The sequence below is a fragment of the Athene cunicularia genome (assembly GCF_003259725.1).
Source record: "Athene cunicularia isolate RWA chromosome 5 unlocalized genomic scaffold, athCun1 chr5_part2, whole genome shotgun sequence".
In the NCBI taxonomy this organism is placed as follows: Eukaryota; Metazoa; Chordata; class Aves; order Strigiformes; family Strigidae; genus Athene; species Athene cunicularia.
Window position 1 is genome coordinate 1,753,035 of NW_020799102.1, and position 13,589 is coordinate 1,766,623.

The 13,589-nt window shown below is 60.0% G+C and overlaps 1 protein-coding gene across 1 annotated transcript in view; it reads left to right on the forward strand.

Annotated features, from left to right (window-relative positions):
• The first annotated feature begins 1,042 nt into the window (after positions 1 to 1,042).
• Positions 1,043 to 13,589, forward strand: part of ZDHHC5 (zinc finger DHHC-type containing 5) — a 16,681-nt gene continuing 4,134 nt past the window's right edge. The window contains exons 1-6 of the mRNA XM_026850160.1: positions 1,043 to 1,090; positions 3,856 to 5,162; positions 12,486 to 12,607; positions 13,036 to 13,193; positions 13,292 to 13,464; positions 13,577 to 13,583. Of these exons, the coding sequence (XP_026705961.1) occupies positions 5,059 to 5,162; positions 12,486 to 12,607; positions 13,036 to 13,193; positions 13,292 to 13,464; positions 13,577 to 13,583 (564 nt within the window). The 5' untranslated portion in view covers positions 1,043 to 1,090; positions 3,856 to 5,058. The remainder of the gene's footprint in view (positions 1,091 to 3,855; positions 5,163 to 12,485; positions 12,608 to 13,035; positions 13,194 to 13,291; positions 13,465 to 13,576; positions 13,584 to 13,589) is intronic.

The window sequence follows — 13,589 nt, forward strand, 5'->3', positions numbered from 1 at the left end:
TGACTCCCGAGCGTAGTTAATCAAAGCACAGCGGGAACAGGTGAAGCGTATCCTGTCTGTGTGCCATGCTGGGTCTGCCCCGCCTGGGAGTTGCCTCACGTGGAAGGAATCGCTTGTCTGTCTGACCCACGCCGCAAAACCCAGTGGCTTTGGGGCAGGTAGGTAGCTGTGGACTGCGGTGAAGCGACGCGCGTTTATGAACCAGCAATGGAAAGTGAACTCTCTCCTTGCCGTGCCATTGCGCTCCTGTCCCCGGGCGGTGATGAAAGGCGCCGCATTTAAGGGAAGCTTGTAATGTTCATGTGCGTGTTTCCTCCTTCCAGGGGTAGGAGCGCGTCGAGGAGCTGCAGTGGTTATCAACAGCGACTGAAATAAGGAAGGGAATGTTGTGAGCTGGTTACACGTGTTCTCCCCAACCCAGCAAAGGTGGGGAGAGCCTGGTGAAGCATGTTTTCGTGTCCTGTCTGATGCTTCGGAAAGATTGAGCCACAAAGCACACAACTCTTCAGGCTACATCTGGGTAGATGTTAGAGAAGATGGTGAGAAAAGAGGGCTTGTGGCAGCGGGAGCAAAGCAGGGTGGAGAGCGCAGTAGGAAGGAGAGGAGGAGCGCAGGGCTTCAAGAAACAAGTGCTGGAAGAAGAGGAAATTAGAGTGTGACTTTAACTGAAGAAGAGCAGACTCAGAGTGAAAGAAATGGAATGTGGCAGCAGTCACACTTGCAAATGTCCGGAGGGAAGGAATTAAAAATTAAAGGAAGTCCCCAGATGTGGAGATGAGGGGAAATAGAAGCAGCTCCTTGTATGAGCAGGGGCAAACCCTTCAGACTGGGGAGGAGTGCTCCGGAGGTGGCTGAGCAGAGCTGGGAAAATACTCTGGAAAGGGGGTGCTGGGATTGGAAAAACAGGTGGAATTCCCAAGGGAGAGGGAAAGGGGAGTCACCAGTGACACAGGCTCAGTCTGATTGGGGGAGGACGGAGCAGGGCTGAGCCGGGGGCAGGTCTGGAGAAGCTGGAAGGGAGGAGTTGCTGGTCTGGAAGCAGCAGAGGGAAAGGAGCCGGAGGCAGGAGCAGAGCCCATATAAACCTCAGGTGAGCGAGACGAGCTGGGGAGTCTTTTGAGCAGGGAAGTGTGTGAGTGGCCAGAGAGACAAAGGGTTTGGAAAGAGGGCAGAGGGAAAGAAGGGGTTGATAGGCCGGAGGCAGACAGGTTGCAGGGCTGCAGAAGAGGAAGGCTGGGGAGGGAAGCATGGTTTTGGGAGGATCGGTGTGAATGTGGCCTAAATCAGCGTAATCTGCGGGAAGTTGGTGGGTTTTGCCTGGGTTTCTCCTGCACGCCAGGGTAAACGACAAGGACAGTCAGGGTGAGGTAAGCCACGGAGCTCAGCACGGAGAGGAGAAGGTGCCTTGGAGCTGGCAGAGCAGAGATCCCGGCACGCCCTACCTGTGCTGCACCCTCTCCAGCTGCCGTGGCCTGGCTGTGCTCTGTTCCCAGCTGCACCAGGGGCCAGGGCACGCAGGTGTCCCGTGCTTCGGGGGGGCAGCAGCTGTGCCTCCCTGCCACCTTCTGCCTGGGCCTTTCTGGGGCAGGTGGCCTCAGCTGCAGGGCTGACGGGTGCTGGAGGAGCTCTGTGGGGCTCGAGGGGGGCATCCCCGAGCTGTGTGGGGGCTCAGGGGGGTGGGCGGGATGGGCTCCGCAGCCTTTTAGAGGTTTGGTGAGTTGTGGAGTTGTTCTTGGGCGCAGGCGGCAGGGAGCCAGGGAATATATTTGTGTTGCGTCTTACTAATGACAGCGCTGGGGATTTCTCCCCCACACATGGTGCTCATTCAGGTAGACTGTCCCATGAGCAGTTATCTCGACTCATGTGTTCCTGATGCGATGAGGAGCTGGCTGCTGTGCTGCCCGGTGCGTGTTCTGCGCTGAGCCGAGGGGGCACGCCAACCTTTGCGAAGGCGCCGTGTGCCGGGTCACCCTGTGTGAGGGGCTGGAGCCCTCGACCCCATCTCCAGGTGGGAGCTGAGGCAGGACCCGATGGAGGAGCACACACCAACTGCGCTGTGCAAGGAGAGGGGTGGAGAAGGTCTCTGGGGGAGGAATATCACAGGAAAAAACTCCCAATTCGGCAGTATCTGTTTGAGTTTGAGGTGTGGCTTTGTTTTCACAGCGGAGCGTTTCAAAGGGCTGGGGTGTTCTGTTACAGCAGACCAGCGTGTTAGCAGATTGCTTCTGCTAAAGTAATTAGCAGTGATGTCATCTTTAAACTTCCGAGTAACCTATCCCTAGAATTGCTGTCCGCCCGGACCTCAGCAGCAGCCAGCTCGGACAACGAGCGCTTCCCCCTCAGTGGTGGCACGGCCGGGCTCATCTCTGTGGGGTGTCAGGCTTTGCCCCAAATCGTGAGTGCTGGGGCTTGTGCTTCCTCTCCTCGGAGCTCGGTGTCTGGCAGGGGGTAGAGCATGGCCAGGGAGCTGCTGCAGAAAACCACCATTTTCTCTGGCATTACTCTTAAACTCACCATGGTTGAGAGCTGCTACCAGGTGAAACCAGAGCTTTTCCCAGCCACCACATAGCCACTAGTCCAGCATTTCCTCTTGGTCACAAGGGTAAAAAAAAACTTGGTTGGAGAAGTTGAGCTTCGTTTCTGCGAAGAAAGAGCCGCTCTGCAGTGGGAGCGGTTCCTTCATTAGTCAGCCAGAGTGTCTGACGCCTTGTTTTGTGACTGAACCGATTTAATTGTAATATATTCTTGTCATTAAATGTGCCTTTAATTTTGTGCCGCAGTTCTCCAACCTTCACAAGTGTTTAGTCAGCACTAGATATTTGCCTGTCCATCCTGAAGAACAAAACTTTGAGGCAGAAGAAGAGAAAACTGGAAGGAGAAGGTGAAGGAGTCGATAGGGCTGTCCTTGGACCTGCAGTGCAAGGGAGGCCTGGCCACGAAATGGGGAGGCAGCGGAGCAGAGGAGGAGTGACAGACCAGGAACGATGCTGTAGCTGTAATAGTCGGTGCGATAGACTCGGTGTGTAGCTCGTCCCTGACGGGCTCTTGGGCATTTGGAGTCTGGGGCGAGTTGGTGTCTCCTCCTTCCACATTCAGAAAGGTTTGGTTTTCTGTAACCCGTGGTGCTCCCTCCCACCTCCTCGTGACCAGCCAAAGTGGCACGTTCACAGGGCACACAAAAACAGTTGGAGCTACTTAGTGGGAACCCAGCCCTCCTTTGCCCGCAGCTGCAAGCGCCTCCTCTGGTCGAGGGGCTGGTGTTTTCCGCGGGCCTCTCCCATCTCCTGCCCCCCGGGAAGGGGACGGGGGTCCTGGCTGTCTCTTCCTCCTGCGGCCTCCAGCCTCTGAGCAGCCCCTTCCCCTCAGCAGGCGTTTGGACTCAAGCTGTCACTGCGGAAAGGAACTGGGCAAGAAGTCGCAGGGTCCCTCATCTTTTTTGGGGCTCAATGTGGATTTCCCAGGTGGTCTCAGGCGGGTTAGGTGGCTAGGCTTCCCCTGCAGCAGATGCTGCTGGGCCTGGGGGTGGGAGGGGAGACAGCGGGCTGCGGCTGGGCTCCCTTGGCTCAGCGCAGCCTCCGTGGGGTGGGCATTGCTCCTGCCTTGCAGATGTGGAAAGGGATGTTGGGGGATAGGCCTGGGGCTATGGCATCAGTCTGTGTCAGAGCTGGGCCTGGAGATCGGCATCTTGCTGGTGGGGACTTGCCAACAGGGTTTTAAATCTACCAGACGCTGTTTCCATCTTCCACTAATCGTCTGCTCTGTGTCCTGGGGCACTCGGTGTCATTTCAGTGAGTATTTTTACATGACTGTGTCTCTTCTCTTGCCTTGTTAATTTTTTATTTTTTATTTTTCTAGGTGAGGTGTGGCGTACCAGATGTCGTTTTAATGATTTTATGTAGGTTTTTTAAAAGACGAATGGATTAATGAAGAAAAATTTTAGCGAAGAAAGGGGAGGAAGAAATGGAGCCATTTGGAACAAACTGAGATCTTCCCCCACACCGCTCGGGTCATGGGCAAGACAGACACATTCAGCACCGGTTTCACCATCAGCTGTCTTCTGGGGTTGTAAAAGCACTCCCTGAAAGCTCCCCTCCAGACCTCTCCGTTAACCTACCCTGTGCTGCTTGGCAATGGTTGCTGCAGAGAAGATTTATGAAATTCCTGTCAATTCCCAACCACCGAGTGGATACTGAGCCTGTGGAAAGGCCTGGGGAGTCAGGAGAAAGGAGCAAGTAGGAAGAGGACGAAAACACACAATCTGCTGGACCTTCCCCTCCCGCCCCCCTTGCAAAGAAAGGATTTACAGCTCAACCTTGCACCAGCTGTTCCTCGGCTTTAACAGTCAAGAGAGAAATAAATAAAATTAAACAGCCACCACCAGCCAGCCGGTCCTGGATCCCAGTGAAATCAGGGAGAGTGTTCTGTGACCCCCTCCAGCGAGGGGGAGGAGGAGGAGGAAGCACAGCAGATTGCTTGCGAGACAACCCCCCTCTTCCCACACAGCGACCGGAGGGGGCTGCAGCACAGCAGAGGGCAGATTAAAAAAGGAGAAGTGGCTTCCTTGAGACTCCCGGTGTGGCTTTTTTGCAAGAAGTTTCCCGGTGTCTTGCTCTCCCGCAGGGTGCTGGCTTGGGGGGAAGGTGTGCCCAGCCCCTCTCCTGGCACCCCGAGCCGTCCCTTCCCTCGGAGCTGGCTGCTGCCACCAGCCGTGGGGGACCCACTTTCTGCGGGCTGTTGCCTGACTGAGGGAAGCTCGTAAAGGCTCTTGGCAGTTTTAAAGCCAAATCCCGTTCTCTGTTCTGAATTTTTAATGTTTTTAAACCTCCTTCCCTGCGAACCCTTGTGGGGCAGGGTGTAGGCTGGACTCCTCTCCTGGGCCCCGGAGGCTGCCCTGGACTTCTCCGGACTGTCGGCCCGGGTCAGAGCCTGCCCTGGGAGCAAGCACCGAGGCTGGGTAGCAGTTTGCCCCCGTCCCTCTCCCCTCCCCTTCTCATCTCGCACCGAGTCCCGCTGGGCCTGGGCTATGCTGCGGGGCGGATCCCCCACCACAGCTCCAACATGCCAGCAGCATCCGGAAAAAGATTCAAACCCAGCAAATACGTCCCAGTCTCAGCTGCTGCCATCTTCCTAGTGGGAGCCACCACCCTCTTCTTTGCCTTCACGTGAGTCCCAACGCCGCAGCCAAAGAGTTGGGAGGGTGACGGGAGGCCCTGGGACCCAGCCCCCTCAGTGGTGTTGTGAGGTTTGGGGGGCAGAGACCATGCGGGGGGTGTCTGCCAAAGAGCTGTGACCTCTTGCTGGGCTACAGGGGGGATGTCGTGCCCTGGGTGCTGCAGGATGGACGATGGAGCAGCCCCACAGTCCGTTGGAGCAGTTCAGCCTTGGCTGGCCCCGTTCCACTCGGTTTTCCCGTGGGGTGAGCCGAGGAAGTGGGGCGCAGAGGATCCCAGCAAGGCACCCTGCCACCACTCGGCTCCGGTTCCTGGCAGCCTCTTCTCCCCTCTCTTTGGGTGTTTGCACAACTCGCTTGGCTCGCTGGCAACTCTCACAAATCAGCCAGGCTGGGAATTAGTTTGTGACCTGTAGGTGGAAAATGGCATAGATAATTTTCTCCTTTGGAGCTAAGTGAAGTGGTTTGGTGGACTGGGGCGGGCTCCGTGTTATTTTTAGAGTTTCGTAACTGATTTGTGAGCCACAAAGGAAAGTTCAAGGAGAAGTACTCTGACCCCTGTGTGGCTCTCGCTGCTGTTGGCGTCAGCCTTGCCCTGAGGAGACGAGGGTTTGGTCTCTGGAGAAGACCCGAAGGAGGTGGCATGCTGGCGGGTCACCGGGTCCCGAGGCAGACGCCTGTGTTGGCCTTGGAGGCGGTGGGGGAAGCCAGGGTGTAAAATGGTCCCAGGTGCTGCTGGAGAGGGCCAGGCCGTACTGTAGGGATCTGCCCAGGCTGGGTGAGGGGTAGGGCTGCTGCTCACGTTAACATTTTCCCTCCCTGGATGATAAACAGCTTATTAACGCTCACTTGGGGCCGAGCTGAGCCGGTTCTGGGTTGGTGGCGGGCGGAGGCAGGACCTCAGGGTGCGGTGGAGGCTACCCAGCCTCCGGTGAGCCCCTGGCAGGGAGCTGCCCATGCTCCCTGCTCGAGCGGCCGCAGCCGGGCTGGGCTGAGACATGTGTGTGCCGGGCAGGAGCCCTGGAGCACAGCACTGGGACTGGCTGCCAAATCCTGCAGCATGTTCCTGGGGCCGGGGTCTGAGGGTGGGTGTCTGGGGGGAAAGCAGCAAGATCTGATGGTGAGACCAGTGTTTTCGTGCTCACAGCATGGACGGCCGGATGGTGGCTCGGTGCAAAGGGTTTGGGATTGTCAGGGAAGTCTGGAGATGCCCTGGCTGCCAGGCTGGGGGTGCAGCAGCAGCCACCATCCCAGGCAGGGGGGAGGAGGGCAGGGGTGACTGCTGCCTGCATCTGCTCAGGCAGGCTGGCCAGGCGGCTGCTCTTGGCTCTGATCTGCGTCTTTGAGCCTCGCCCCATCCCTCTGTCCCTCACCCCTCCCTGCATCCCTCGCCCATCCATTGGTTTCATCCTCGAGGCTGGGGATCAGCTCCCTTTCTTCTCCCTGCCTGACCATTTCTCTTCACTGACTGGGCGGAGAGGGAGGTGCACCCCCTGCTCCTGCTCCTGGAGAGCCGCTCCCTGGGCTGATTTTGCTCTTGGTAGGCACCTTCCCTTGTGCCCTGGTGAGGGTTTTATGCTGGGGCTGGGCTGGCAGGGCAGCGGGAGGCAAAAGGGCTGGACGGGGATGGCTGCTGCCGCTCCCTGGGATGGAGCCGTCCAACGGCTGGAAGGTCACCGTGGCTTTAACGCCTGGCAACAACCAGGCAATAAAAGAGTAATTTGAGGAGTAAAGGACAGAGCGGGAGGCAGCTGGTGGTGTCGCTCAGCAGCAGTCCCCCCACCCGACACCCAGCACTCGGCAGCCCCATGTCGCTGCCAGCTCCGGGCCGTCAGACACTCGCAGAAGTCATTGACTGTTCTCCTGCTTTAAGGGGATGAAAGAGAATAGGAGGGAGGGCAACGTCCTCCGAGCACGTGACGCACTGTGACTTGAGGGGACAGGCGTGCCTCCACTTGGTCACAGCTGGCTGCGCTTTGGGGGGCAATGGCAGGGCAGCCCTACCCCCAAACCCCGTCCTGGCAGCCATGGCCGAGCCCCTGGCCCCGGGCTGGCCGATAGCAGCCGCTTGTCAGCCACGGTGCAAGGCCGAGCCGAGAGCTGTCGCCGCAGAGCAGGTTTGTTCAGAACAGGAACACCTGGGCAGGGTCGCTCTAATTGTAGGTCAGTGGATGTTATTTAACCTACTTTAGAACATCAAATTAAATCTCGAGCAGAGCGCAGCGCACTTTCACATGGGTTGTTCGTCGGGGAGGGAATTGTGTTACTCGCCGGCCTTACATTTCTCTTGGGGCAGCTCCCGCTGGGCCACTGGGGTGGGGTGGGGTGGAAGGACGTACAGACCCACGGCAAGCTTTGCCTCCTGCCCACACAGCCACTTCCCTGCAGAGCGTGGAGCCCCCACTCCCTGCCTGGCCAAAGAGGCGAGTGGGATGCCAGCCCCCCTCCGCGGCGCCTGCTGCAGACCCGCTCAGGAGGGTTTCACTGTCCCAGCCAGACCTAGAGCTCATCCTTTGGGAATTGAAAGGGGAGTTGTGCAGTGGGGAGGCACCGGGACACCTCCCGTGGGGCCGACCCTGGGCAGAGCAGCCGGGGCTCAGCCCAGCTCTCTTGAACATCTCTGTTTTTTCTAGCGTATCCACTGAATGCCTTTTGGTCCATCCCCACTGGCCCAGGTTTTATATCTCTGGGCCAAGAACTCTACTTAATTGATTCATTTAATTAGGAGATCTGCAGAACACATGGCAGTTGAAATTTGCTGAGGCTGATTGTGCTGGAGGGAGCGGGGATGCTCGCGTCCTCCATCTGGAAGGAGTGGGGGTCTCTGACTCACTGGGGTCTCATACAGGTGCTGCTTTAGGACCAGAATTCCCCCGTGGGGTCAGTTTGCTCAGTCCTGCGTCTCCCCGCTGGCCTGTGCTGGTCCCTGCTCCTCGTGCAGTCGGTGCTTGGCCTCTCCCTCCCCCGGGAGGTGGGGAGCACCTTGGCAGGGGCTCTCTGGACAGAGGCTCTCTCGGCCTCCTCCTTCAGCCTCAACTCTTGCCCATGGTCACAGCTCCACGTGGCTTTTGGGGCTGTATAAAAGCCTGCAACGTATAAACTTTCTTGCAGTTGGGTGAATCTGTCTGTAAAACCTCTGTCCCTGACTTGTCCTGCCATCCTTGCACCTGGGAAAGCTGTCTGGGGAAGGAGCTCTCACTTCCCCCAGTGCTGGCGGGGGAGAGGACAGGGAGGTGAGGATGGGACGCTGGGGCGGGAGGCAGCCGTCCCTGCAGGCCGTGGTGCCTCTGGCTGGACCCAGACCTGTGGTGGTGAGCGGGGGTTGTGTGCGCAGCGTGGCCAGAGAGAGCTGGAGGGGCTGCGAGGTTGGCGAGGTGAGCTTGGCCCTGGCACGGCCTCAGGTCGGAGTCCAGGGGTGCAGGCGGGCTGGGGCGGCTTTCTCCAGGGAGAGGGCAGGGGACAAGGGGCTGCGGGTGGCTCCGAGCCTGTGGAGGGCAGGGGAAGTCAGGTTGGGGAGTGACGGGCTTCTTCTGGTATGACTAGTGGCAAGCAGCTCGTCTCGGATCCAGATGTGACTCAGTTTGCCCGAGGTTCCCCGATTTCTCTCATGTGCTGCCAGAGACAAGTCTCGACAGCTCTCCTAGTGATGGGCGTGCTCGGCATCCCGATCTGGAGAGGGAACCTGGTGAGTTCTCTCCCTGGGACCTGCATGGCCACGATGGCGAGCAGCCTTCCTCTTCCTCCTCCTCTGCAGATGACTGGCTGCCCCTGGGAACCCTGTGCTCCGGAACCCTGTGCTCTCCATCTGTGAGAGCAAAAGGCAGGAGCATGTCGGTGCTTCTGATAAGGAGGTGTCCCCTCGGGGCTCGGCAGCCACCTTTGCTCCCTGTGTTCCCTCCCGTGGGGTGGGGCTGATCTCGTGGAGGCAACTCCCCTGGCTTTGGGGCCATGGATGCCAGCGAGTGGTTTGGTTCAAGTAACGTATGGTTTGTGTGTCGTGAGGATTCCTGCTTCCCTCCCACAGCACGGTGGGGTCCCTGGGAGCAGAGCAGGCAGTGAGCTGCCATGTTTGGGAGACCCCTGGCATTGTGCTTGCGACCCTGGGGCCATCCTTGTAAGCTGCGGGTCCTGTGGTCCCTGGGGAGGGCGTTCTGCTTGCTCTGGCCCATGAAATCCCACCCTGGGGTGGCTTTGCATCCCCGGCCGGTTGTGGAGGGTGTGAAGTTGGCCCGGTGCGGAGCAGCCCGCCTGGCCAGTGGCACACAGCTAGCAAGACCTGGTAGGGATGGGGGTTGTAAGGTGGCCCCGAGGCACCACATCAGCTTCTCCCATCAGATCTCCTTTCTGAAGGCCCAAGTTTGATCTTTCATCCCCCTGTGGCGTCCGGCTGGCAGGTTGGCACTCAGAGCAATTGGGGTCTGGCCGCAGGGTTTGCAGCCACCCTGGAGTCTGGGCTTGGTGGCTGCGCGGCCTGTGGCTGAACATGCGGCCCAGAGCAGAGCTGCCCTGGCAGGGGATCCAGGTCTCCTCCGTTTGATCCTCTCTCATCGCTCGTTGCCCTGTCAGGGCCGTGGCTGCGTCCTCCTCAGTGCTAAGGTGTCTGGGGCTGAAGGGTCGGTCTGTCCCACGCCAGGGAACTGCCCTGGGAGCTGTGCTTCTCCCTCCTGGGAGGTGATGGGAGAGGTGTTCCCTTCCCCACTGAAGGCCAGTCCTTCCCTCTCTGCCTGCCCCAGAGCTTTTCCTCTGCATTGGCCTTCACTGAGGCAGCGCAGTCTTTCCCCTGCCTTGCCAGGGTGTGTCTTTTGAGGACCTGGGCTGCCCGTTTGGCTCAGCCTTGCTGTTGGCATTTCCCTTGCGCAGGGATGGCTGGCATGCCGTGGGTCGCCCTGGCTCCCCTTCATCCCTTTCAAGCAAAGATTTGGGCTGGCATTTCCCTTCCTAGAGAGAGGAGCTCCTTGCTCGGGGTTTCTGGAAGGGCTTTTCCTACCCTCAGGGCTCATCTCCTGCCCCTTTTCCTCTGACAGTCTTTTCTCTGCTGCTCATATGAGTGGGGCTGAGAGTGGAGCTGGGGAGGCTGCTGGCATCGGGGTGCTTGGCTCAGTGACATGGGGCGCTTGGCTCTGCCCTCCCTAGAGCACAGTGACATTATGAGCGGCCACCTTCCCCTTGGCGCTGCCCACGTCCAGTGCTCAGGGCGGGAGAGGAGAGAAACACCCCTCCAAAGGGCTGTGCCATGCCAGGAGGGCAGAGAGCAGCCCTGTGGGGACCCTCGAGGACCTTGAAACCGCACTGCTGCGACACCCCGGCATTGGGAGCCGCGAGGAGCGGGCGGTTGCCCCTTGCCCAGTTCTGCTTTGGGTGATGCCTGCCCTGCCAGCCTGCCCCACCGCAAATACGTTTGCCCTCTGTGAGACAGATACTTTCTTGCCTTCGTTTTCTGCCAACCATTCAAACCACTGAACGTTTCTTGCTGGTGCTGTTCTATGGGCACAGCCCGGCTGTGGCAGGGTAAGGGGAAGCCGGGCTCCGTGTGAGCTCCGCGCTCCTGGCGTGGCTTCCAGCGGTGCTGGTCATGCTGGGCTCGACGTGGCTACTGTGTTCTTCCCTTGCTCAGGTCTTGGCCTCGTCACGTATGCCATGTTCCTCTCCAAGCTGCTCTCTGAGGGTTTCAGGGCACAGATTGGAGAGGGCCCATTCTGGCTGTGTGCTGCAGAGGATCCGCCTGGCCGGCTTCCAGTGGGGACCGGCTACCTCCGGAGGCAGAGCCGGCATGGCTGGTGCTGCGCGGAGTTGTCAAGGAGCCGCTCCCGGCCCCCGAGGGGAGCTCTTGGTGAAACGCCGAGAGATGCTGCCCTAGATAGGTAGAGGTGGGAAGTTATCGCCCAAGGTGCCAGGAGGGCGAGGCACGCAGGGGCTCCTGGGCAGCGTGGAGGGATGGGGTAGGGTGCGGAAGAGGTTTTAGTGAAGTTTGCAGGTGCAACCCTGATCTGGTGTGAGGGGTCGGTGCCTGGAGGGGCTGCTGAGGGTGGAGGTGTGAGGAGGAGGTCTTGTAAAGTCGAGGGGGTTTGTCCTCCCGTTCTCCTCTGGACGGGGATGGCTGTGTCCTTGTCCAGCGGAGGGCAGGTACTGCTGCTGCCTCCTGCCCTCTCCAGGTGCAGGAAGGGCCGGGGCATGGAGCCATGCCTGCCTCTCCCTCTGCTGCTGGTGTGCCCGCTCCTCCAGCCCAGACCTGGCTTCTCTCCCACCCGCCGCTTGCTTGGCGGCAGCTCCTCCACCTGCCACCACCCCTATCCCTGTCCCCTCACTCTGCCCCACGGACTGGGCTGAACTGGGGGCAGAGCCCTGGGCCAAGGGTTTGTTCCCTGTCAGAGCAGACTCTGAGGGCTGCAGTGACAAGGACAGGGGCGGGGGGGCCTCGCCCCATCCCCTGGCTGCGTCACAGTGGGTAGTGGCAGAGGAGGGGACAGGAGGGCACCTGCCCCTTCGCCTCTACCTGCTCGGGGCCGTGGGCACTGGCAGCGCTGGCACCACACGTCACCCTGCCCTGTGCTCTGCCCCTCCCTGCCCTGGCTGCCTAAATCCATCTGCACTTACCGCTGCGGGGGGAAGAGAGGGACAGATGCTGCCCTAGATCTGCGGGATTAAAATCCCAGCAGCAAAGCAGATTAGGGTATTACGCTGGCGCCTCTGAGGGGGAAGCCCGCTGCCCTGAGCCTGCCCACCCGGTGGCGATTCCCCCGCTGTGCCCCCCCGGGGCCCCTCGGAGGAGCAGGGCGGTGACAGGGTCCCCGTGGCGGTAGGGTCCCGCGCTAGCAGCACCCATGGGGCTGTAGGTGCGAGAGGTGGGCGGTGGGTTTGCTCTCTGGTTTACCGGAGCGCTCCCCGCACCAGCCCCCCGCGAGCGCTCCCCTGGGGCTGGGTTAGGCTGGTCTGCAGAGGGGGGCTGAGCACTCCCGAGGTCAGGCTAGCCTGGGCGCAGCCCCGGTTTAGGTGTGGAGGGCCCTAGGTGGGAGCAAAAGGAAGAATTGGTGGCAGGGAGCCTCCACAGCTGCCTGCCTGGGCAGAAGCCTGGAAATACAGCCCGAGAGCGAGCAACGTGGACGTCCTAGCCAGGCCACCATCAAGCACGGCAGGAACGGCTTGCGGGACTAGCTATGGGGCTCAAGGGGGGGGGAGGTCAGCACCTGCTTGGCCCTTGCTCACCCCAAGGGCTCCGTCAGAGCCTGGTGACACCCATGGGGGGTGATGTGGGGGGCAGCATGGAGCGGTGGCCTGTGGAAGGGGGCTGGCGTGTCTCACTGTCCCATGCCCGCAGGTGCCCAGGGCTCAGTCTGTACGTCTCCCCAGTCATTCCTGTCTACAATGCCATTGTCTTCCTCTTCGTGCTGGCCAACTTCAGCATGGCCACCTTCATGGACCCAGGCATATTCCCACGAGGTGAGTCTGGCTCTGCTTGGAAAGTGTCTGGGGTACAGCTACCTCCTTCCACCCTTCCTCTGAGGTAGAGGATCCACTGACCCCACGAGGCTCGAGGAGAGCCCTCCTCACCCTGCCCAGGTGGGGACACCATGGGGACAGTAGCCCCGGGTCCAGCCTGCAGGACCAGGTTGGGGAAGCAGCATAAGTCCTGCACCCCGTATTGGGTACCTGCAGTTCAGGCGGCTGTCCTGTTTACAGGGCAGGGCCTGGGAGAGCCCCCCCCACTCCTCGACCTGTATTTGGGGGTCCCAGGCTGGTCCCTGTGCATGGCAAGATGGTGACAGAGAAGGGCGACGCTGGGCACCCCCGGGGCGGGAGGGCAGCTGGGCCCCAGCGTTGCCTCCCCTCACACCCTGACACATGGCTGCGCTGGGCTTTCCCATCAGCTGAGGAGGACGAGGACAAGGAGGACGACTTCCGAGCTCCGCTCTACAAGACGGTGGAGATCAAGGGCATTCAGGTGCGCATGAAGTGGTGCGCAACCTGCCGCTTCTACCGGCCGCCGCGCTGCTCCCACTGCAGCGTCTGCGACAACTGTGTGGAGGTGAGGAACTGCCAGGTCTTGGTGCCTCTTCGTTTCTATGTAGATTTAACCTGGTGCAGGCCACCGAGCCCCTCACCGTCTCTTCTCCCCACCAACAGGAGTTTGACCATCACTGTCCCTGGGTCAACAACTGCATCGGGCGGCGCAATTACCGTTACTTCTTCCTCTTCTTGTTGTCGCTCACCACGCACATCATGGGAGTGTTCGGTTTTGGCCTGCTCTACGTCCTCTACCAGGTGGAGGAGCTCTCCGGCGTCCGCATGGCCGTCACGTATCCTCTGCCAGGCTGCAGGAGCGGAGCTGAGGCGGGAGGGCGTTGGTGGGGCTGAGGACGGCATGGGGTGGAGCAGGGCCATGGCTTTTCCTTAGCTGGCTGATGATAGCATGGTGGTGATG